Source organism: Dermacentor variabilis, chromosome 3, assembly GCF_050947875.1.
Source record: "Dermacentor variabilis isolate Ectoservices chromosome 3, ASM5094787v1, whole genome shotgun sequence".
Lineage (NCBI taxonomy): Eukaryota > Metazoa > Arthropoda > Arachnida > Ixodida > Ixodidae > Dermacentor > Dermacentor variabilis.
This window is the reverse complement of record NC_134570.1, coordinates 134372800-134397666: the sequence shown is the minus strand read 5'-3', so window position 1 is coordinate 134397666 and position 24867 is coordinate 134372800. Positions and strand designations below refer to the sequence as shown.

Sequence of the window (24867 nt, the reverse complement as noted above, 5' to 3'; positions counted from 1 at the left end):
ATTAGTGAACCATAAACTGAGGAATAAATGGCAGTCTACATGGAACAGTGAAGTAACCAATAAACTACACCTAGTAAAACCTGTAATAAAAGAATGTAAGACATGCTCACACCAAGAACGCTTCATCGAAGTAATCTTATGTCGCCTTCGCATAGGACATACGCACCTTACAGACAACTTCCTCCTGACAAAACAAGACAAGCCTTGCTGTGACAAATGTGGAAATGAACTTACTGTAAACCACATCTTATTAACATGCGTAAAACTCGAAACACCAAGGAAAAAATACTTTACTTCGTTTTATAATCAACACATACCCTTTCACCCAGCATTGATTTTAGGCGAAGATGCACTTGTAGATACCACACATGTTATTAGCTTCTTAAGAGAAGCAGGTATCATTGAAAAACTATATATGAGCCTATCCCCAACTTCATCTTGGTATACACCTCACCCACTTTCTCATATTTGAGAAGAAGACTGAGGTCTTTAGTTTGTTGGGATCCTCGGAGTCCTTGCCTAGACAAGGATCGTCGCTGAGGTGACCCAACTTTTTAAAAATAAATTTGACCTTGCGTTTGGCGCATGATAGCCTAAGTTGCTTATGCGCCATTAAAATCCAACACAACACGACACAACATTGTTCTTCTAAAATAGGATATTCTAGCACTAAATTGCACACTTCAGTGCAATTTTGTTGAACAATACACCAACAAATAGCTAAAACGTCTTGGCATACTGAACGTGATGTGTGAAACTTGATGTGCATTTTAGGATCAGCTTGAGAGTGAAGACACAAAACCATGGCCTACAGAAAAAAAACAATGCTGTTGCTAATGCTTTTTGTGGATGATAAAGGCATCACAATAAACTACGTGGAAGGTCCCCCTGCTACCCAGCTTAGCACCCACGTCTCTACCAAATATCATTCTTATTAGTCACTTTGATCAAACATTATGGGTGTAAAGTTACTGCAGTTTGAGAAAATTTGGCGCTAACCGAGATACAATATAGGGAGCCCCAGCAATGCTGCTACTACCACAATCTTGGTGCATAACCCAATTTTGTTGTGGGAGTGTTCAATGGAAAAAGTGTATGCACTTCATAATTTTTTTTTTGCACAGGTCAACAGGAAGCTATATGATGAAACCAGCGATTCAACAGACGTTGAATCACTGGTTTCTTCAAAAGAGCTAATAACTGCACGAAAAGATGCAATATACTGGAAAATGCAGTGCCGCATTGAGCGGGAGCACAATGCATCATTAAAAAACACATAGAGTTCTTGGAAAATAACATTAGAACACAGCTGAACAACTGTAAGCATTACTTCATTTTTATTGTAGTTGAGTGTATTATATGCTGTCTAACAATGACCACTTTTCATGTTTTCCTAGTTGCCCAAATACTTGACATGCAGAGAAGCGAGAGATGTGACGGTAAGCAATCATAAATGCAGCACTGTTAGCTGTAAGGTACCTAATATCCTGTATTATCAAGTGCTCATCAAAGTGTCACTTCTGAAGCCATATTCCTGCAACATTTAATAAAACAACTTATTTGCAGTCTTGTGGCAAGCTTGCAGGTGTATTTAACAAGCATTCTCTACAGTATACATTGTGTTTGTGTAGCCAAATATTTTTGTTAAGTATTCTGATAAGATAGAAGAGAAAGCCTTGCAAGGGGAATTACAGCATGGACATTTGTATGGGACAACAGCAGTTAAGTTAAAGACCATGAATACATAGTTTTTTTCCAAACAGGTGCATCAGCGCAGGTCAAAGTAACTCAAGTGTATAGTTGCACGCACAACTCAAAGTTTTCAATACACAGGTTTGAGCCAGCACAGGCTGCAACAGCAGTTGTATTGCCGCTGGTCCAACAGCTAGTCTCAAATGGCCCACTGGCCGTAAGAGTATTAAGTGTACCAGCAATATCACTCATTGCACATTTATGGTGACCAAATGCATATGTATCTCAAACTTTTTATTGCACAGGTGAGAGACGACAAAATCTAGAAGCACCACTAGTGGCACCTGCTACAGAGCAGCCTCAACGAGTGGCTGCTTTTATCGAAGACGGTGAATGTACTTGGAACATTATTAATTGAGCGAAATTTTGATGTGAACCTATTTGAATTATACTTATTGTTGTCTGTCTCACATTTGCTGCTTTAGCACCAGATTTGCCTGTGCCAGAGGCCTTAGACGATACGAAAGGATGCCAGGACGGCAACTTTGTGGCCACATCTGATGGACGTGTGAGTATGGTTGTTGCTCACCTATTCCACAAATTTATCGTTAGCACCCAAATTCAAATAAAACTTGTTCTTCAAGCTCTTCACATTGATGTGTTATATGCAGCAGTTGCCTCTAGTGCTGTAATACTAGTTGACGCTGTATATAGCAATAAACACCTTTCTTTCACTTTCTTCCAGTTCCACTTGTCTGGTGGAATTTTCGTCATGCCTGAGCAAGCGGAAAAACTATTCAGAAGTAAAAAGCCAAGCATCCTTGTGAGCGACACAGCCCAGGTGATTTGGGGCAATGAACTATTGGCAAAAAGAAGTGTCAGCGGCAGACTCGCACCAACAAAAAGTGGCAGCAGCGAGCAGCCATCCAAGCAGCTCACGCTTGCAAAGGTGGAGGTTGTTTATGGTAGGTACTTATTGCTTAAGGTTTGTTAAAGAGTATGCATTTTCCAGCTGATCACTGTGATCATCTTTTGAGATACATTATTTTGATTGTAGATTGTCTGCGGCACTGGGGTCAGATACACAACCAGAACATCGGCGCTGCGGAGCGTGCTCTGCCAAGGACCCTCAGTGAGAAAATTCCAGATGTTAAAAGAAAACTTCGCCTTCCACACTGAGAAAGTGCTGTCAAGTACTAGAGTACCACTGTAAATATTTTTAAATGTACGTACATTGTGTTTTTGACTGCTGGAGTTTTGTCCTCTATGCATGTGGCTGAGTGGTTGCTCAAAACAACCAGCTATATGCCCTTCTCCTTGGAAGAAAAGCACTGTATGGAAGTGTGAAACGTAATCGATCCTGTTAAACTTTTTTCCAGTGCAGAAGTCGGCTTGATTTAATTATGTTTACCAGAAGGACATTTCCAGCTCGGTAGCTGAGACTCCAAGTGGAAATTGCTTCATTTTCAGCTGGAAACTGCTCGATTCCAGTTATTACAGGAACCCTTTCAAGCTAGATTGAGAGCATTCTCTAGCTGGAACAGGGACACTTTCCAGCTGGAATAGGAGCACTTTCCAGCTGGAATAGGAGCACTTTCCAGCTGGAAAGAGGAGCAATTTCCTGCTGGAAGAGGAGAAAGTTCCAGCTGGATCAGAAGTTCCAATCCCGGCTGGAAAGAGTCATTTCCAACTGGAACATTTTCCAGCTGGGAAGGATTTCCGGTTCAATAATACAGCCGGAACTGGAAATTTTTTCCATCTGGGTGGGCGCAGCCAAACTCCCCGGCCCCTTCCAGCGTTGGCAACAGCCGGCGCAGCCAAATCCCTCAGGGAGCCCCATCTACCTCCGGGCTGGTGGGCGCAGGGGTCTTGCCCTCCAAGGCGGGACTCTCTCTTGTAACTCCTCGCTCGCAAGAGCACGTGCCCGGCGCCTCACAAGAGGCAATGGACACTACACCTGTCCTCAAGGCGCACCAAACGCCTAAGGAGCGGCGAGGCTCCCTCGAACGCTCCAGAAAGGGCAGAACCCCCGTTACAGGGCCTCGAAAGAGCTCTGTAACCTAAGGCATCACCTCCGTTTCCATACACACAGCACTTATTTACTTTCAATATGGATACACAAATTATTCAATGGAACGTTAGAGGTCTTCTTAGGAACCTTGATGACGTGCAAGAGCTTATCCAAAAATACAATCCAAAAGTGCTGTGTCTACAGGAAACACACTTAAAACCACAACACACAAACTCTCTCCGACCGTATGTCACGTTTCGCAAAGACCGCGATGATGCTGGTGTATCATCAGGCGGTGTTGCTATTTTTATCCATAAAAGCATTTCCTGTCAGCACTTACAGCTACCAACGCCCCTTGAAGCAGTGGCAGTTCGAGTTGTTCTCCTAAACAAACTCGTTACCATTTGTTCCCTTTACGTACCCCCACATTACAATTTAAACAAACACGAATTTCAGTCCTTTATACACGAATTGCCTGAACCTTACGTTGTTCTTGGCGACTTCAATGCGCACAATTGCCTGTGGGGCGACTCTCGTATAGATGTGCGAGTTCGTCTTGTTGAACAGTCCCATTTTTTTCTTCTGGTGCGTGCCTTCTGAATAAGAAGGAACCCAGATATTACTGTCTTGCAAACAATACCTTTCCTTCAATTGATCTGAGCATAGCTTCCCCCTCCATACTGCCTGAACTCGAATGGGAAGTTACGAAGAATCCTTACGGAAGCGACTACTTCCCCATTATATTAAGAACACTTAAAGAAAACGAATATCCTCCACAGGCTCCTAGGTGGAAGATTGACACAGCAGACTGGGAGAAATTCCAAAACTTAACTAGTATATCGTGGGATGACATGTCCTCGTTAGAAATTGATGCTGCTGTGGATTATCTTACAGCATTCATAATAGATGCCGCATCAAAATGCATATACGAAGTGGTTTGGCATGCAAACCACGTGTACCGTGGTGGAACGGCGAGTGTAGGATCGCCCGTAAGAATCAGAACAAGGCGTGCGGGTTGCTACGCGCTTCTCCCACTGCTGAGAATCTTATCAACTTTAAAAAAGTAAAGTCCCAAGTGTTGCGTACTCCAGGGTAGCGTACCGTACTGCTGCCGAGAAGTAGCGGCGCCCGCCTATCGAAGCTCGACCGACATTACTTATTCGGTAGCGTGGCGTTGTCGGCGGGCTGCAGGCATCCGGTAGATCTTGGCAACCAAGCAGGGGCGAGACGATTTGCTCGTGCGAAACTTGCACTGTTTATTCAAAGGTAGTTGAAAGAAAATAAGAAGGGCATGAAGTATGAAGTATATCAAAAGTACATTTCGGAGCCCCTTAAATAGGCTCTCTACAAGTGTGGGCGGGATCTTGCTTCCGTCGATGACACGTGACAGGCACAGAGAGAGGGCCCCTCCTCCTGCATTACCGAGCACGGCAAGGAGAAGTCGATCCTCTTTTCGATGAATCCGGGAGAAGGTCGGGTGAATGACCTGTCGCCCGTGGGCTCCGGCCTAGTAGAAGGTAGGGTGAACGACCTGTCGCCCGTGGGCTCCGACCAAGTAGAGGGTAGGGGGAACGACCTGTCGCCTGTGGGCTCCGGCCTAGTTGTAGGTAGGGTGAATGACCTGTTGCCCGTGGGCTCCGACCAAGTAGAGGGTAGGGGGATGACGTATCGCCCGTGGTGTCCGACGCCAACCCTAACACAAGGCAGGCGAACCCGCCGACAGGCCAAAAAAGAAAGTTGGCACAAGTTTCTATCGAGTATTAACTCGTTCAGAGATGAGGCCAAAGCCTGGAGCAGGGTTAATGGGATTAGAGGGCGGCAAATATATTCACTCCCTCTGGTAAACACACAGGGCGATACACTGCAAGACCAGGCAGGCTCACTTGGGGAGTATATTGAGAACGTGTCTAGTTCAACAAATTATTCACAATCCTTTCTCAAACACAAATAGAAGAATGTAAGCCTTTCATCAGAAAATGTCAGAATGAACCATACAACCGTCCTTTTAGTATTGCATAGTGTAGAGCTACCTTGAGCGCATGCAAGAGCTTTGCACCAGGATCGGACAGAATAGTGTATGAAATGATCAAAAACCTACACAATGACACGCAACTTACACTACTCGCACTTTTTAACACTATTTGGGCTGTGGGATACCTTCCAACCGCATTGAAACAAGCCATTGTGGTCCCTGTTTTGAAACAAGGCAAAGACCCTTCCTCAGTGGCAAGTTACCGCCCGATAGCCCTCACAAGCTGCCTTTGTAAGGTATTTGAAAAAATGATTAATCGGCGACTAATTCACTTCCTTGAACTGAGCAAAATGCTAGATCCCTATCAGTGTGGCTTTAGAGAAGGGCGGTCCACAACCGATCATCTTGTACGTATTGAAGGATATTGTTACGTAGGAAGACACCGACGAAAAGCTATTTACAAGCATATTTACAAGGCAATATGCTGCGCTTGGCCAAGAGGCAACAGCCCGCGCTAGCTTCTAATCGTCGTCGTCGTCTTCACACTGCTCGCCTTTCGTGATCGCACATATAGTGCCGTAGCACGACCCACGGCGGCAGAAGCGCCGTCCCGGAGCGACTAAAGATCGGACTCGGAAGCAGTGTAGTAGGCCTTGAGCCTACTGACGTGTACGACATCACTAGATGCCAGAGGAGAGGACGAGGTTGAACCCACAGGAGCAATTTCGTAAGTCACAGGCGTCACCTGGCGCAGCACGCGGTAGGGCCCTGTGTATCGCGAAAGGAGCTTCTCGGAAAGTCCGACGTGACGAGTGGGCGACCACAGGAGTACGAGCGCACCAGGCGAAAACTGTACGTCACGATGGCGGGCGTTGTACTGGCACTGCTGAGTGGCTTGTGAGGCCGTCAGTCGAGCAAGGGCAAGCTGCCGTGCATGGTCGGCGAGGGCGATGGCGTCGCGCGCATACTCGCTTGTTGAGACCGCAGCAGGAGGAAGTGCCGTGTCTAAGGGCAAGGTAGGTTCGCGACCGTACAGTAGATAAAACGGAGAAAATCCAGCGGTGTCGTGCCGGGAAGAATTGTACGCGAATGTTACGTAAGGAAGGGCAATGTCCCAGTCGTGGTGGTCCTTGGAAACGTACTTGGCCAGCATATCGGTGAGAGTACGGTTTAACCGCTCTGTCAGGCCATTGGTTTGAGGATGGTATGAGGTAGTCAGTTTGTGTTGAATGGAGCAGGAACGCACAATGTCAGCGATAACTTTCGAGAGAAAGTTTCGACCACGGTCAGTAAGCAGCTGTCGCGGGGCGCCATGAAGCAAGATAATGTCACGCAAGAGAAAGTCCGCGACGTCAGTGGCGCAACTGGTAGGGAGAGCCCGAGTGATAGCGTATCGGGTGGCGTAATCAATCGCGACGGCTACCCATTTGTTCCCAGAGGATGACGTGGGAAACGGACCGAGCAGGTCTAATCCAACACGAAAGAACGGTTCCACAGGGACGGTGATCGGCTGGAGATGACCGGCAGGTAGCACCTGAGGTGTTTTCCGACGCTGGCAGCGATCACAGGCAGCAACATAGCGTCGAACGGAGCGAGCGAGACCAGGCCAATAGAAGCGGCGGCGGACGCGGTCGTACGTGCGGGTTACCCCAAGATGTCCTGCAGTGGGTGCGTCATGCATCTCAAAGAGCACAGTCTGTCGTAGCTGCTTTGGCACGACAAGAAGAAGGTCAGAGCCGTCAGGGAGGAAGTTCCTTCGATACAGAATGCCGCCCTGGAGGACATATCGGCGAACGGATGCGTCGGTAGGTGTAGAGCGCAGACGCTCGATAAGTGCTCGCAGCGATAGGTCTCGGTACTGCTCATCGGCGATGTTAGCGAAGGCAGACACAGAGAAAATGCCGGTGGCGCTACTACTGTCGGCGTCGTCAGGCTCGTCGACCGGGTAGCGAGACAGGCAGTCAGCGTCCTTGTGTAGTCGGCCAGATTTATAGGTGACAGTATACGAATATTCTTGGAGGCGTAAGGCCCAGCGACGAAGTCTTCCTGTAGGATCTTTCAGTGAGCATAACCAGCAAAGCGCGTGATAGTCTGTGACAACCGAAAAAGATCGGCCATATAAGTATGGGCGGAATTTCGCAACCGCCCAAACTAGGGCCAGACACTCACGCTCAGTGATGGAATAGTTGCGCTCCGCGGGTGAGAGGAGCCTGCTGGCGTAAGCGATAACACGGTCGTGGCCACGCTGGCGTTGTGCCAGTACCGCGCCAATTCCGTGACCGCTGGCATCAGTACGGACTTCGGTAGGCGCAGAAGGATCGAAATGGGCCAGAACGGGAGGCGTTGTGAGAATGTCGATTAGATGTGAGAATGCAGAGGCCTCGTTATCGCTCCACTGGAAAGGGCCGTCTTTTTTCAAAAGCTCGGTTAGTGGTCGTGCTATGGCGGCGAAATTTCTCACGAAACGGCGGAAGTACGAACAAAGGCCGATGAAGCTGCGCACATCCTTGACACACTTCGGAACAGGGAAGTGCGCAACAGCATGGATCTTGCCTGGGTCCGGTTGCACTCCGTTCGCGTCAACGAGATGTCCAAGGACGGTAATCTGGCGACGGCCGAATTGGCACTTGGATGCGTTGAGTTGCAGACCGGCTCGACGAAAAACGTCCAGGACTGCTGAGAGGCGCTCGAGGTGCGTAGCGAACGTTGGGGAGAATACGATAACGTCGTCCAGGTAGCACAGGCACGTGGACCATTTGAATCCGTGAAGTCCATCATGCGTTCAAAAGTGGCAGGGGCCCCCGCAGGGGCGTCTGCGTCAGCAGGCGTTTGGTGTGTTGCGACACCACGTACCCGAGCACATGAGGGTTGGACCGTCCCGCGTGTAGCCGTGCGCGGCTTAGCCGTGTCCGGGGAAAGGGGGATCCTGGAGGTTGAGCCGATGCCGGGTGTTCGGACCTATAAGGCCCCCCGGCGGAGGCAACACACCTCTTTGGCCTCTGCTTCACGTAGACTGCACCCCCGGACTGACCCACCCGGGGGAAATCGGCAGTCGCCTTTTCCTGTCTCTCTCTCCTGAAACCTTCGTCTTTCCCTTCTACTTTTAGTACTTTCCTGTCTCCTTCTCTCTTCTATTTACTTCCTTCTTCTTGGTGGCAAGGGTTAACCCTGTGTGGCTATCCAACCTTGGGTACACCATATTTGGTTATAGTGGCGGCGTACGACTGGCGTCGTGCAGACTTGTATGCAAGCTCTGCCGCGTCCCCGCGTTGGGCTCCGTGGTGGGCGGTCGGCGCTGTTGCCGAATTTTTATATAACTTCATGGAAACTGGTTTCCCCAAACTTCCTGATCGCCCTCAGAAACGAGGGCGCACCGAAGATGTCTTTAAGTTTTTTGGCAATCGTACACAGAACTTTCCCCGCTTTCATGTCATCCACTCTGATAAGCCTGAGAAGACAGTAAGAATGATCTCGCCTTTCGTTGTCTCGAAATCTCTGACAGAAGTTTTTGGTCCCGGATACAAAGCATCGAAAATGGCTAGCGGTGATCTTCTCCTAGAGCTCCGCGATCAGAAACAATTTGAAAAACTGTCCAAACTTGTATCTTTTGGGGGTGTTCCAGTCACAGTGACCCCCCACCGTACCATGAATACTACCCGTGGCGTTGTATCGGATGCTGATCTGCTTGAATTGTCTGAAGCTGAACTTCTAGAGGGTTGGAATGATCAGAACGTCATCAATGTTAAGAGAATTAAAATAAGACGTGACGGAAAAGAAATCAATACCATGCACCTAATACTTACATTTGGCTCAAGCAACCTACCAGACACTATCGAGACAGGCTATGTGAAAATCCGAGTGAGACCGTACATTCCAAATCCCCTACGATGCTTTAAGTGCCAGCGATTCGGCCATAGCTCACAGAACTGCCGAGGCCGCCAGACATGTGCAAAATGTAGTTCCCGTGACCATGCCTCTGAAACGTGCGAAAGCGCTCCACACTGCGTGAACTGTGATGGCGAGCATGCCGCATACTCGCGGTCATGCCCGTCTTGGAAAAAAGAATAAGAAATAGTCACTATCAAAATAAAAGAAAACATATCATTCAAAGAGGCACGCAGGCGGGTTGCATACCTTCCTAAGGCCAGCTTTGCCGAAGTGGCGCGTCAGGGGGCAGCGTCACAACGGCCTCCGGCGGCTGTCCGACCCACAAGCAGTGAGTCGGCAGTCACGCCATCTGCCCCCGCGGCGGTTGCAGCTAGCGCTGCTCCGTCAACCGAGGAGAAGAAACCATCCACCCCGAAGGTGGGTGCAGCCGAGGCTGCCCCAACCTCCGAGGCCCCTTCCAGCGCTGGCAACGGCCAGCGCAGCCAAATCCCTCAGGGAGTCCCATCGACCTCCGGGCTGGTGGGCGCAGGGGTCTTGCCCTCCAAAGCGGGACTCCCTCTGAAAACCTCTCGCTCGCAAGAGCTCTTGTCCGGCGTCTCACACGAGGCAATGGACACTACACCTGTCCCCAAGGCGCACCAAACGCCTAAGGAGCGTCGAGAATCGCTTGAACGCTTCAAAAAGAACAAAACACCTATTACAGGGCCTCGAAAGGGCTCTGTAATCTAAGGCATCTTTCCGTTTCCGTACACACAGCACTAATTTACATTAAATATGGATACACAAATCATACAATGGAACGTCAGAGGTCTCGTTAGAAACCTTGATGATTTGCAAGAACTCATCCACACACATAATCCAAAAGTGCTGTGTTTACAGGAAACACACTTAAAATCAAAATACACAAACTTTCTTCGACAATATGTTACTTTTCGGAAAGATCGCGATGATGCTGTCGCATCATTGGGCGGTGTCGCAATTATAATCAAAAAAAGCGTAGCGTGCCAACGTTTACAGCTACGAACGGCCCTTGAGGCAGTGGCGGTTCGAGCTGTTTTCCTTAATAAACTCGTAACCATTTGCTCGCTTTACGTACCCCCACACTACAAATTAAACAAACATGAATTTCAGTCATTTATAGACGAATTGCCAGAACCTTATGTTGTTCTTGGCGATTTCAATGCGCACAGCTGCCTGTGGGGCGACTCTCGTACAGATGCGCGAGGTCGTCTTGTTGAACAGTTCCTTTTTTCTTCCGGAGCGTGCCTTCTCAATAAGAAAGAACCCACATATTACTCTCTTGCAAACCGATCCTTTTCGTCAATAGATCTTACTATAGTCTCCCCGTCTGTACTGCCTGAACTTGAATGGGAAGTTACCGACAACCCTTACGGTAGCGACCACTTCCCTATACTGCTAAGATCACATAAAGAAAACGAATATCCACCACACGCTCCTAGGTGGAAGATTGAGACAGCTGATTGGGAGAAATTTCGATCTCTAACTAGTATCCCATGGGCTGACCTGTCTTTGTTAGGAATTGACGCTGCAGTCGAGGTTTTTACAGCATTCATAATCGATGTCGCATTTAAATGCATATCAGAAGTAAAAGGCTTGGCCTGCAAACGGCGTGTCCCATGGTGGAACGACGATTGTAGGATCGCTCGTAAAAAACAGAACAAGGCGTGGGGGTTGCTACGCGCTTCTCCCACTGCAGAGAATCTAGTCAACTTTAAAAAAGTAAAATCCGTAGGTAGGCGAACCCGCCGACAGGCCAGACGAGAAAGTTGGCAGAAGTTTCTATCGAGTATTAACTCGTTCAGAGATGAGGCGAAAGCCTGGAACAGGGTCAATAGGATAAGAGGGCGACAAGCACATGCACTCCCTTTGGTAAACACAGAAGGCGATACCCTACAAGATCAGGCGGACTCACTTGGGGAGCACTTTGAGAGCGTGTCAAGTGCCAACCATTACTCGCAATCCTTTCTGAAATATAAACAAATAGAAGAAAGTAAGCCACTCATGAGAAAATGTCAACAGAATGAACCATACAACTGTCCTTTTAGCATTGCCGAGTTGAGAGCTGCCTTGAGCGCATGCAAGAGCTCTGCACCGGGATCTGACAGAATCATGTATGAAATGGTCAAAAACTTACACAATGACACGCAGGTTACACTAGTCACACTTTTCAACACCATTTGGGATGCAGGGTACCTTCCAACCGCGTGGAAGGAAGCCATTGTGATCCCGGTTTTGAAACAAGGCAAAGATCCTTCCTCAGTGGCAAGTTACCGCCCGATAGCCCTGACAAGGTGCCTTTGTAAGGTATTCGAAAAAATGATTAATCGGCGACTCGTTCATTTCCTTCCCCGCAGGGGCGTCTGCGTAAGCAGGCGTTTGGTGTGTTGCGACACCACGTACCCGAGCACACGAGGGTTGGACCCTCCCGCGTGTAGCCGTGCGCGGCTTAGCCGTGTCTGGGGAAAAGGGGATCCTGGGGGTTGAGCCGAAGCTGGGTGTTGGGACCTTTAAGGCCCCCCGGCGGAGGCAACACACCTCTTCGGCCTCGGCTTCACATAGACGGCACCCCCGGACTGACCCACCCGGGGGAAATCGGCAGTCGCCTTTTCCTGTCCTCCTCTCCAATCTTCGTCTTTCTCTCTCGCCTTTTTCATCTTTCCTGTCTTCTCATCACTTCTCCTCACTTCCTAGTTTCCCGGCGGCAAGGGTTAACCTTGTGTAGCTAGCCAGCCTTGGTTATGCTGTATTTGGTTATAGCAGCGATGTACGGCTGGCGTTGGCAGGGTTTCTCTAGCAGAAAGTCCTGTCACGTCCCCCTGTTGGGCTCCATGGTGGGTGGTCGGCATCGCGGCCGAAAACTCAACTATACTCATGGAAAACGCTTTTCCTAAACTCCCTGATCGCCCTCAGAAACGAGGGCGGACCGAAGAGATCTTCCAGTTTTTCGGACGCCAAGTCCAGAATTTTCCTCGTTTTCATGTAATACACGCAGAAAAACCAGCTAAACAAGTGCGAACAATCTCCCCGTTCCTTGTATCTAAGTCTCTTACCGAACTTTTTGGTCCAGGATATAAGGTGTCGAGGATGGCTAGCGGTGACCTCCTCCTGGAGCTCCGCGATCAAAAGCAATTTGAGAAACTGCCTCAGCTAGTATCATTTGGGGACACCCAAGCAACAGTAACCCCGCACCGTACCATGAACACCACCCGCGGCGTTGTCTCGGATGATGACATGCTAGAGCTCACTGAAGCTGAACTCTTGGAGGGCTTCAGTGAACAGAATGTCATAAATGTTAAGCGAATTAAGATCAGGCGAGACGGTAAAGAGATCAATACGAAACACCTGATACTCACTTTCGGTTCAAGTGTCCTCCCCGAGTCCATCGAGGCCGGTTACATCAAACTTCGTGTTAGGCCATACGTGCCCAATCCTCTCAGATGCTTTAAGTGCCAAAGGTTCGGCCACAGTTCACAGAACTGTCGAGGCCGGCTGACATGTGCCAAGTGCAGTAACAAAGAACATTCCTCCGAAACGTGCCAGAACACTCCACATTGTGTCAACTGTGAGGGCGAGCATGCCGCATACTCGCGGTCCTGCCCGTCCTGGAAAAGAGAAAAAGAGATTGTCACAATCAAAGTCAAAGAAAATATATCTTTCAAGGAGGCACGTAGGCGGGTGTCATACCTGTCTAAGAGCAGCTTTGCCGATGTGGCGCGTAAGGGGGCAGCGTCACAACGGCCTCCGGCGGCTGTCCGACCCACAGGCAGTGAGTCGGCAGTTACGCCATCTGCCCCCGCGGCGGTTGCAGCTAGCGCTGCTCCGTCAACCGAGGAGAAGGGACCATCCACCCCGAAGGTGGGTGCAGCCGAGGCTGCCCCAACCTCCGAGGCCCCTTCCAGCGCTGGCAACGGCCAGCGCAGCCAAATCCCTCAGGGAGCCCCATCGACCTCCGGGCTGGTGGGCGCAGGGGTCTTGCCCTCCAAGGCGGGACTCCCTCTGAAAACCTCTCGCTCGCAAGAGCGCTTGTCCGGCGCCTCACACGAGGCAATGGACACTACACCTGTCCCCAAGGCGCACCAAACGCCTAAGGAGCGTCGAGAATCGCTCGAACGCTTCAGAAAGAACAAAACACCTATTACAGGGCCTCGAAAGGGCTCTGTAATATAAGGCATCCACTCCGTTTCCGTAAACACAGCACCAATTTACCTTAAACATGGATACACAAATAATTCAATGGAACATCAGAGGTCTCCTTAGAAACCTTGATGATTTGCAAGAACTCATCCACAAACATAATCCAAAAGTGCTGTGTTTACAGGAAACACACTTAAAATCTAAACACACAAACTTTCTCCGTACTTATGTTACGTTTCGCAAAGATCGCGATGATGCCGTCGCATCATCGGGTGGTGTTGCGATTCTTACTCATAGAAGTATTGCGTGTCAACCTTTACAGCTACAAACGCCCCTTGAAGCAGTGGCGGTTCGAGTTGTCCTACTAAATAAACTCATCACCATTTGCTCCCTTTACATACCCCCGCATTACCAACTGAACAAACATGAATTTCACTCCTTGATCGATCAATTGCCAGAACCTTATGCTATTCTTGGCGATTTCAATGCGCACAGCTCCCTGTGGGGCGACTCTCGTATAGATGCGCGAGGTCGCCTTGTTGAACAGTTCCTTTTTTCTTCTGGAGCGTGCCTTCTCAATAAGAAAGAACCCACATATTACTCTCTTGCAAACCGATCCTTTTCGTCAATAGATCTTAGTATAGTCTCCCCGTCTGTACTGCCTGAACTTGAATGGGAAGTTACGACCAATCCTTACGGGAGCGACCACTTCCCTATACTGCTAAGATCATATAAGGAAAACGAATATCCACCATACGCTCCTAGGTGGAAGATTGAGACAGCTGATTGGGAGAAATTTCGATCTCTAACTAGTATCTCATGGGCTGACCTGTCTTCGTTAGGAATTGACGCTGCAGTCGAGTTCTTTACAGCCTTCATAATAGATGTCGCATATAAATGCATATCAGAAGTAAAAGGCTTGGCCTGCAAACGGCGTGTCCCATGGTGGAACGACGATTGCAGGATCGCTCGTAAAAAACAGAACAGGGCGTGGGGGTTGCTACGCGCTTCCCCCACTGCGGAGAATCTTAGCAACATTAAAAAAGCAAAATCCGAAGGCAGGCGAACCCGCCGACAGGCCAGACGAGAAAGTTGGCAGAAGTTTCTATCGAGTATTAACTCGTTCAGAGATGAGGCCAAAGCCTGGAACAGGGTGAATAGGATAAGAGGGCGACAAGCATATGCACTCCCTTTGGTAAACACAGAAGGCGATACCCTACAAGCTCAGGCGGACTCACTTGGGGAGCACTTTGAGAGCGTGTCAAGTGCCAACCATTACTCGCAATCCTTTATGAAATATAAACAAATAGAAGAATGTAAGCCACTTATGAGAAAATGTCAACAGAATGAACCATACAACTGTCCTTTTAGCATTGCCGAGTTGAGAGCTGCCTTGAGCGCATGCAAGAGCTCTGCACCGGGATCGGATCGAATCATGTATGAAATGCTCAAAAATTTACACACGGATACGCAAGTTACACTACTCACACTTTTCAACACCATCTGGGATGCAGGGTACCTTCCAATTGCGTGGAAGGAAGCCATTGTGGTCCCTGTTTTGAAACAAGGAAAAGACCCTTCCTCAGTGGCAAGTTACCGCCCAATAGCCCTCACAAGTTGCATTTGTAAGGTGTTTGAAAAAATGATAAATCGGCGACTCATCTTTTTCCTTGAACAGAGCAAAATGCTTGATCCTTATCAGTGCGGCTTCCGAGAAGGGCGCCCAACAACTGACCATCTTGTACGTGTAGAAGCAAATATCCGGGACGCATTTGTACACAAGCAGGTTTTCTTATCCATATTCCTCGACATGGAGAAGGCCTATGACACAACGTGGCGCTACGGCATCTTAAGAGACTTGTCAGAAATGGGCATTCATGGCAATATGCTAAACATAATAACAAACTACTTGTCTAATCGTACATTCCGGGTTAAAGTCGGCAATGTACTGTCACGTCCTTTCATACAAGAAACTGGTGTACCCCAGGGAGGCGTGCTTAGCTGCACGCTCTTTATCGTGAAGATGAACACGCTTCGTGCTTCACTACCACCCGCCATATTTTACTCTGTTTACGTGGACGACATTCAAATAGCTTTCAAATCTTGTAACCTCGCAGTCTGCGAGAGACAGGTACAGCATGGCCTGAACAAAGTGTCAATGTGGGCAGACAGGAATGGATTTAAGATCAATCCTAACAAAAGCTCTTGTGTTCTTTTTACAAGAAAGAGAGGACTTATCCCAGATCCTTGCATAGAACTGCATGGACAACAGATACCTGTTAACAAAGAACACAAATTTCTAGGTGTCATACTTGACTATAGACTCACTTTCGTCCCCCACATTAAACATCTTAAAGAAAAATGTCTGAAAACAATGAACCTAATCAAACTTCTATCCCATACTTCGTGGGGTAGTGACAGGCAGTGCTTAATTAATCTCTATAAGAGCCTGATTCGTTCACGATTAGATTATAGTGCCGTGATCTATCATTCTGCCGCTCCAAGTGCGCTAAAGATGCTAGACCCTGTTCACCATCTAGGTATCCGTTTAGCCACAGGAGCTTTCAGAACGAGTCCCATACAAAGTTTATATGCAGAATCGAATGAGTGGTCACTTCATATCCAGAGAACATACATCAGCCAAACATATTTTCTGAAAGTCCACTCTAATCCTCAACATCCGTGTTTTAATACCATTAACGATATGACATGTGCTACACTCTTTCATAATCGTCCCTCCGTAAGACAGCCTTTCTCGCTGCGTGTGAGGGAGCTTAGTGATCAAATGCACGTCCCACTCCTCGAGCTCCGCCTAATGCATCCAGCCAAGCTGCTACCTCCTTGGGAGTGGCAGCTCATACAATGTGATATATCTTTCGTGGAAGTCACAAAGCATGCTCCAGATATCGAAATCCAAATGCATTTCCGGGAACTCCAGTACAAGTATGCCTGCACCGAGTTCTACACAGACGCATCGAAATCGCGCGAGGGGGTGTCCTATGCAGCCGTCGGTCCATCCTTCTCGGAATCCGACATACTGCACCCGGAAACTAGTATCTTTACGGCTGAGGCTTATGCACTGCTGTCGGCCGTAAAGCATATAAATAAATCACAACTCCAGAAATCAGTTATATATACGGACTCCCTCAGTGTTGTGAAGGCCTTGATGTCTTTCTGTAACCACAAAAATCCAGTATTTATTGAACTCTACTCCGCACTGTGTAAAGCATATATATCTAACCAACATGTGATTATATGCTGGGTGCCTGGACATAGGGGCATTGAGGGAAACGTACTAGCGGACCAGATGGCCACATCCATTTCATTGCATGCAGTTTGTCCTACTGCTTCGGTCCCTGTCACAGACCTGAAGCCTTTCTTAAGAAGAAAACTGCGAAACCACTGGCAACGTATGTGGGACGCAGAATTAAATAATAAACTACATGTAATAAAGCCACAGTTAGGTTCTTGGCCCTCCGTAACAAAATCACGGCGAACAGATGTCCTATTCTGTCGCCTCAGAATAGGACATACGTTTGGCACGCATAACTTTCTACTCACTGGAAATGATCCTCCAACCTGTGGTAGATGCGGGGAGAGGCTGACCGTCCTCCACGTTCTCCTGGAGTGTCGGGAAGCCGAATCTGAAAGAAAGAAACATTTTCTCTTAGCGTACCGGCAACACATCCCCCTTCATCCTGTTATGTTACTTGGTCCAGAACCACTCTTTGACACCAACGCCGTCCTAGGTTTTTTGAAAGATGTTGTATTGCACGTTATTAGCCCCACACGTTCGTAGCGCTTCCTCTCTTCAGAGGATGCTGCTGCGAGAATTATTTTAAATCGCACATGCCTCTAGGTCCTTGTGGTTCAAGGGCTCTGGCGAGGCAGTAGTGCTGTAAGCAATTCAACATCTCGCATATTTTAAACAATGCATCATTCTTCTACGATGGATTTTAATGTTCATAGTATTCGTCATTAGACACCGCCATAATTTTATATCACGTAGATTTTATGCACTTTACAGAAACTATTTTTAGGCCACTTTACAGCCAAGTCACATCTCCATAATACATCGTCAACATCACCACTTGTCATGGCGCTCTTTGGCCACACCTGGCCCTTGCGCCATTAAACACCACATATCATCATCATCATCATTCATTTCCTTGAACAGAGCAAAATGCTTGATCCTTATCAGTGTGGCTTCCGAGAAGGGCGCTCCACAACTGACCATCTCGTACGTGTAGAAGCAAATATCCGAGACGCATTTGTTCGCAAACAGTTTTTCTTATCCATATTCCACGATATGGAGAAGGCGTACGATACGACGTGGCGTTACGGAATCTTAAGAGACTTGTCAGAAATGGGCATCCACGGTAATATGCATAATATAATAGAAAGCTATCTGTCAAATCGTACCTTCCGGGTAAAAGTCGGCAATGCATTCTCACGCCCTTTTACGCAAGAAACGGGTGTACCCCAAGGAGGCGTACTGAGCTGCACGCTCTTTATCGTGAAGATGAACACGCTTCGTGTTTCATTACCACCCGCCATCTTTTACTCTGTCTACGTGGACGACATTCAAATAGCTTTCAAATCTTGTAACCTCGCAGTCTGCGAGAGACAGGTACAGCATGGCCTGAACAAAGTCTCAGTGTGGGCAGACAAGAATGGATTTAAGATCAATCCTAACAAAAGCTCTTCCGTTCTTTTTACAAGAAAGAGAAGCCTGGTTCCGGATCCTTCCTTAGAACTGTGTGGACAACGAATACCTATCAGCAAGGAGCACAAATTCCTAGGTGTCATACTTGACTACAGACTCACTTTCGTCCCCCACATTAAATATCTTAAAGAAAAATGTCTGAAAACAATGAACATAATCAAACTTCTATCCCAGACTACATGGGGTAGTGACAGAAAGTGTTTAATGAATATCTATAACAGCCTCATTCGATCACGACTAGACTATGGTGCCGTGATCTATCATTCTGCAGCCCCGAGCGCGCTAAAGATCCTAAATCCGGTCCACCATCAAGGAATCCGACTGGCCACTGGCGCTTTCAGAACGAGTCCCATACAAAGTTTATATGTAGAATCAAATGAGTGGTCACTTCATCTGCAGAGAACATACATCAGCCAAACATATTTTCTGAATGTCCACTCAAATCCACAACATCCCTGTTTTAATACCATTAATGACATGACATATGCTACACTCTTTCGCAATCGTCCCTCCGTAAGACAGCCTTTCTCGCTGCGTGTGAGGAAGCTTAGCGAAGAAATGCACGTTCCACTCCTCTAGCTTCGCCTAATGCATCCAGCCAAGCTGCTACCTCCTTGGGAGTGGCAGCTCATACAATGTGATATATCGTTCGTGGAAGTCACAAAGCATGCCCCAGAAATTGAAATCAAGATGCATTTCCGGGAACTCCAGCACGAATACTCCTGCACTGAGTTCTACACAGATGCATCGAAGTCACGCGACGGGGTGTCCTATGCAGCCGTCGGTCCATCCTTCTCGGAATCTGATTTACTGCATCCGGAAACTAGTATCTTCACGGCTGAGGCCTACGCAATACTGTCGACCGTGAAGCATATAAGGAAATCAAAACTCAAAAAATCAATTATATATACCGACTCCCTAAGTGTTGTGAAGTCTTTGATATCGTTCTGTAAGCACAAAAATCCTATAATCATTGAACTCTATTCCGCCCTAAGTAAAGCATATGTGTCTAACCAGCATGTGATAATATGCTGGGTGCCTGGACATAGGGGCATCCAGGGTAACGTGTTAGTGCACCAAATGGCCACATCAATTGCATCACACACTGTAAATTCTGCCGCTACAGTTCCTGTCGCAGACCTGAAGCCTTTCTTAAGAAGGAAACTGCGAAACTACTGGCAGCGCTTGTGGGACCTGGAAACAAATAATAAGCTGCACGTAATAAAGCCACAACTAGGTTTCTGGCCTCCTGTAACAAAATCACGCCGGACAGATGTCCTATTCTGTCGTCTAAGAATAGGACACACTTTTGGCACGCATAACTTTTTACTTACTGGAAATGAGCCCCCAACCTGTGGGAGATGCGGGGAGAGGCTGACCGTCCTCCATGTCCTCCTGGAGTGTCGGAAAGCCGAATCTGAGAGAAAGAAACATTTTCCATTAGCATACCGGCAGCGCATTCCCCTTCATCCTGTAATGTTACTCGGCCCAGAACCACTTTTTGACACTAACGCAGTCCTAGACTTCCTGAAAGATGTTGTGTTACATGTAATTAGCCCTATACGTTCATAGCGTCTCCTCTCTCCAGAGGATGCCGCTGTGATAGCTATTTTGTATAGCACATGCCTCTCGGCCCTTGCGTTTGAAGGGCTCTGGCGAGGCAGTAGTGCTCTTAGACAATTCTAGTCTCTCGCATATTTTATATAATGCATCATTCTTTTTAATGTATTTTAGTGATCATAGTACATGTCTTTAATCATTGCCATAATTTTATTACAGGTAATTTTTATGCAATTTACACAAACTCTTTTAGGCCCCTCTACAGCCAAGTCACATTAAATTCACAGAGCCCATCAGACCACGACATATTCATTACCACTAGCATGGCGCTCTTTGGCCATACCTGGCCCTTGCGCCATTAAACCTCAAACATCATCATCAAAAGTGGCAGGGGCGTTACATAGACCGAACGGCATCACTTTGAATTGATAAAGACCGTCGGGTGTGACAAAAAAGCAGTCTTCTCGCGGTCGAGATCGTCCACGGCAATCTGCCAGTAGCCGGAGCGAAGGTCAATAGAGGGGAAATAGCGAGCACCGTGGAGGCAGTCAAGGGCATCATCAATCCGAGGTAGGGGATACACGTCCTTTTTGGTAACCCTATTAAGGTGCCGATAATCCTCGCAAAAGCGCCATGAGCCATCCTTCTTTTTGACCAGTACTACAGGTGACGCCCATGGACTATATGATGGTTCAATAATGTTCTTGGCAAGCATTTTGCGAACTTCTGCGTGAATAACTTGACGCTCAGCTGGTGACACTCGATACGGGCGGCGATGAATAGGGGGGGCATCGCCGGTATTAATGCGATGTTTGACAGCTGTAGTTTGGGCCAAAGGACGATCGTTAAAGTCAAAAATATCGTGGTAGGAAAAGAGAATGCGGTAGAGTTCACGAGCGTGCTCGGACGGCAAGTCGGGGGCAATCATTTGCTGTAAGTCAGCGATGGTACAATTTGCCGACTGTGATAGTAGAGGAGTAGCGGATGAAGTGTCGTCTACTGCAATGGATGCTACTGAGTGATCCTCGAATGAGCAAAGGTGGGCCAGAGACATCCCACGTGGCAGCACTTGTGTCGTCAAGCCAAAGTTGACCACTGGCAGGCAGACGCAATTCGCCGTAATAGACAAAACTGTATGAGGTACTGTGATCCCGGGTGTGAGGAGGACGTCTTGCATAGGAGCCGCGATGTAGTGACCGTCGGGGACTGGTGGGGATGACACTAGGTCAACGTAGGTCAGTGCCGAAGGTGGCAAGCGAACGAAGTCGGCGGAACTGAGGCGACTGGGGTGTGGTTCAGCAGGATCCAGAACAGGCAGGTCAAGGCGGAGAGTACTGGCGGAACAATCGATGAGAGCAGAATGAGCGGAAAGGAAGTCTAAGCCGAGGATGATGTCGTGGGGACAGTGGGCGATGACTGAATAGCACGATTGTTGAGCGATCGGCGAAGGAGACGCGGGCGGTACACATACCAATTACGGGGGCTGTTCCACCATCGGCGACACGGATAACAGGCGTCGTGGCGGGCGTGATAATTTTCTTCAGCCGGTTACGAAGGTCAGCGCTCATTACGGACAAATGCGCCCCAGTGTCTATGAGTGCAGACACAGAAACACCGTCGACTTGCACGTCAAGAAGGTTCAGGTGAGTGGGCAACGTCAGTAGAGGATTTGGCGGCGTAGGGAGCAATGCAGCGTCACCTCGAGGCGCTGCATCGTCTAGTTTTCCGGCTGGGAGCGGCGTCCGAAAGGAGTCGGCGAATAGGAGCGACGGGGCTGGGGAGAGCGAGATTGTCGTCGTTGGGGCGAAGGCGAACGAGAATAGGGGCGTTTCCCCCGCAGGGGCGTCTGCGCAAGCAGGCGTTTGGTGTGTTGCGACACCACGTACCCGAGCACACGAGGGTTGGACCCTCCCGCGTCTAACCGTGCGCGGCTTAGCCGTGTCCGGGGAAAGGGGGATCCTGGGGGTTGAGCCGATGCCGGGTGTTCGGACCTTTAAGGCCCCCCGGCGGAGGCAACACACCTCTTTGGCCTCTGCTTCACGTAGACGGCACCCCCGGACTGACCCACCCGGGAGAAATCGGTAGTTGCCTTTTCCTTTCTCTTTCTCCCTCAAATCTTCGTCTTTCTCTCACTTTTAATCTTTCCTGTCCTCTCTTTATTTTCGTATTACTTCCAGCTTCGTAGGCGGCGAGGGTTAACCTTGTGCACTATATCCAGTCTTGGGTATATGTATTTGGTTATAGCGGGGTTGTACCGCTGGCGTGCGCAGAACTGAATATTTCCGTCCTGTGTCGTCCCCTGGTTGGGCTCCATGGTGGGCGGCGGCCATCCCTGCCGAAAAAACCATACTTCTAATGGCCACTTCCTTTCCCCGACTACCTGATCGCCCTCCGAAACGAGGGCGCACCGAAGATATTTTCCAATTTCTTGGGAACAAACAGCCAAACTTCCCCCGATTCCATGTAATTCATTCAAACAATTCTGAAAAGACCATGAGAATGATTTCTCCTTTCCTCGTATCTAAGCACCTAACTGAAACTCTTGGTACCGGCTATAAAGCAACGAAAATGGCTAGCGGCGATCTCCTTCTGGAACTCCGCAATCCGAAACAGCATGAAAATCTTCCTAAAGTTCAGTCATTTGGGGAAATCCCAGTAACAGTAACCCCACACCGAACTATGAACACCAGCCGTGGTGTTGTTTCTGACGACGATTTGATGGAGCTCACAGAAGCCGAACTGTTGGAAGGCTGGAGTGAGCAAAACGTGATCAATGTTAAAAGAATCATGCTAAGGCGCGACGGCAAGGAGATAAAAACCAAGCATCTTGTATTGACTTTCTCCTCAAGCATTCTGCCTGAGACACTCGAGGCCGGCTACGTAATGCTACGGGTCAGGCCGTATGTTCCAAATCCTCTCCGCTGTTTCAAATGCCAGCGTTTCGGCCACAGTTCCCAGAACTGCCGAGGCCGGCAGACATGTGCAAAATGTAGTTCCCGTGACCATGCCTCTGAAACGTGCGAAAACGCTCCACACTGCGTGAACTGTGATGGCGAGCATGCCGCATACTCGCGGTCATGCCCGTCGTGGAAGAAAGAAAAAGAAGTAGTCACAATCAAAGTAAAAGAAAACATATCATTCAAAGAGGCACGCAGGCGGGTTGCATACCTTCCTAAGGCCAGCTTTGCCGAAGTGGCGCGTCAGGGGGCAGCGTCACAACGGCCTCCGGCGGCTGTCCGACCCACGACCCGTGAGTCGGCAGTTACGCCATCTGCCCCCGCGGCGGTTGCAGCTAGCGCTGCTCCGTCAACCCAGCAGACGGGGCCACCGACCCCGAAGGTGGGCGCAGCCGAGGCTGCCTCGACCTCCCCGGCCCCTCCCAGCGCTGGCAACAGCCGGCGCAGCCAAATCCCACAGGGAGCCCCATCGACCTCAGGGCTGGTGGGCGCAGGGGTCTTGCCTTCCGAGGTGAGACTCTCACGAAAAACCTCTCGCTCGCAAGAGCGCGTGTCCGGCGCCTCACAAGAGGCAATGGACACAACACCTATACCTACGGCGCAGCAAGCGCCTAAGGAGCGGCGAGGTTCCCTCGAGCGCTCCAGAAAAAACAAAACCCCGGTTACAGGGCCTCGAAAGAGCTCTGTAACCTAAGGCATCACCTCCCTTTCCGTAGACACAGTACTTATTTAAAATAAATATGGATACACAAATTATCCAATGGAACGTCAGAGGTCTTCTTAGAAACCTGGATGACGTACAAGAACTCATACACAAACACAATCCAAAAGTGCTGTGTTTACAGGAAACACACCTAAAATCAAAACACACAAACTTTCTCCGACAGTATATAACTTTTCGCAAAGATCGCGATGATGCTATCGCATCATCGGGAGGTGTAGCTATAGTTATCCACAAAAGCATTGCGTGTCAACATTTACAGCTCCAAACGCCTCTTGAAGCAGTGGCAGTTCGAGAGCTGTCCTCCTAAACAAACTCATCACCATTAGCTCGCTTTACGTACCCCCACACTACAAATTAAACAAACATGAATTCCAGTCATTTATAGACGAATTGCCAGAACCTTATGTTGTTCTTGGCGATCTCAATGCGCACAGCTCCCTGTGGGGTGACTGTCGTATAGATGCGCGAGGTCGTCTTGTTGAACAGTTCCTTTTTTCTTCTGGTGCGTGCCTTTTGAATAAGAAGAAACCCACTTATTACTGTCTTGCAAATAATACCTTTTCTTCAATTGATCTCAGCATAGTTTCCCCGTCTATACTGCCTGAACTGGAGTGGGAAGTTGCGAACAATCCTTACGGAAGCGGCCACTTCCCCATACTATTAAGAACACTTAAAGAAAACGAATATCTACCACAGGCTCCTAGGTGGCAGGTCGACACAGCCGACTGGGAGAAATTCCGAACCATAACTAGCATATCATGGGATGACATGTCCTCGTTACAAATTGATGCTGCTGTGGATTACCTTACAGCTTTTATTATAGATGCCGCATCTAAATGCATACGTGAAGTAAGTGGCTCGGCATGCAAACGGCATGTCCCGTGGGGGAACGATGAATGTAGAGTCGCACGTAGGAATCAAAACAAAGCGTGGGGGTTGCTACGCGCTTCGCCCACTGCAGAGAATCTCGTTAACTTTAAGAAAGCTAAGTCTCAAGGCAGGAGAACCCGCCGACAGGCCAGAAGAGAGAGCTGGCAAAAGTTTTTATCGAACATCAACTCGTTTACAGATGAGGCGAAAGTCTGGAACCGCGTAAATAGAATTAGAGGGAGACAAACATATTCACTCCCTTTGGTAAACACACAGGGTGATACGCTGCAACATCAGGCAGACTCACTTGGG

General features: G+C 48.5%; 1 protein-coding gene across 1 annotated transcript; it reads left to right on the top strand.

The window, feature by feature from the left end:
- The first annotated feature begins 274 nt into the window (after positions 1-274).
- LOC142574201 (BEN domain-containing protein 5-like) lies at positions 275-2894 on the top strand. Its single transcript, XM_075683347.1, has 5 exons — positions 275-1439; positions 1998-2081; positions 2178-2260; positions 2438-2657; positions 2750-2894. Exons 1-5 carry the CDS (start codon positions 1373-1375, stop codon positions 2869-2871), a joined length of 576 nt encoding a protein of 191 aa, XP_075539462.1. The 5' UTR covers positions 275-1372; the 3' UTR covers positions 2872-2894.
- Positions 2895-24867: the final 21973 nt, after the last annotated feature.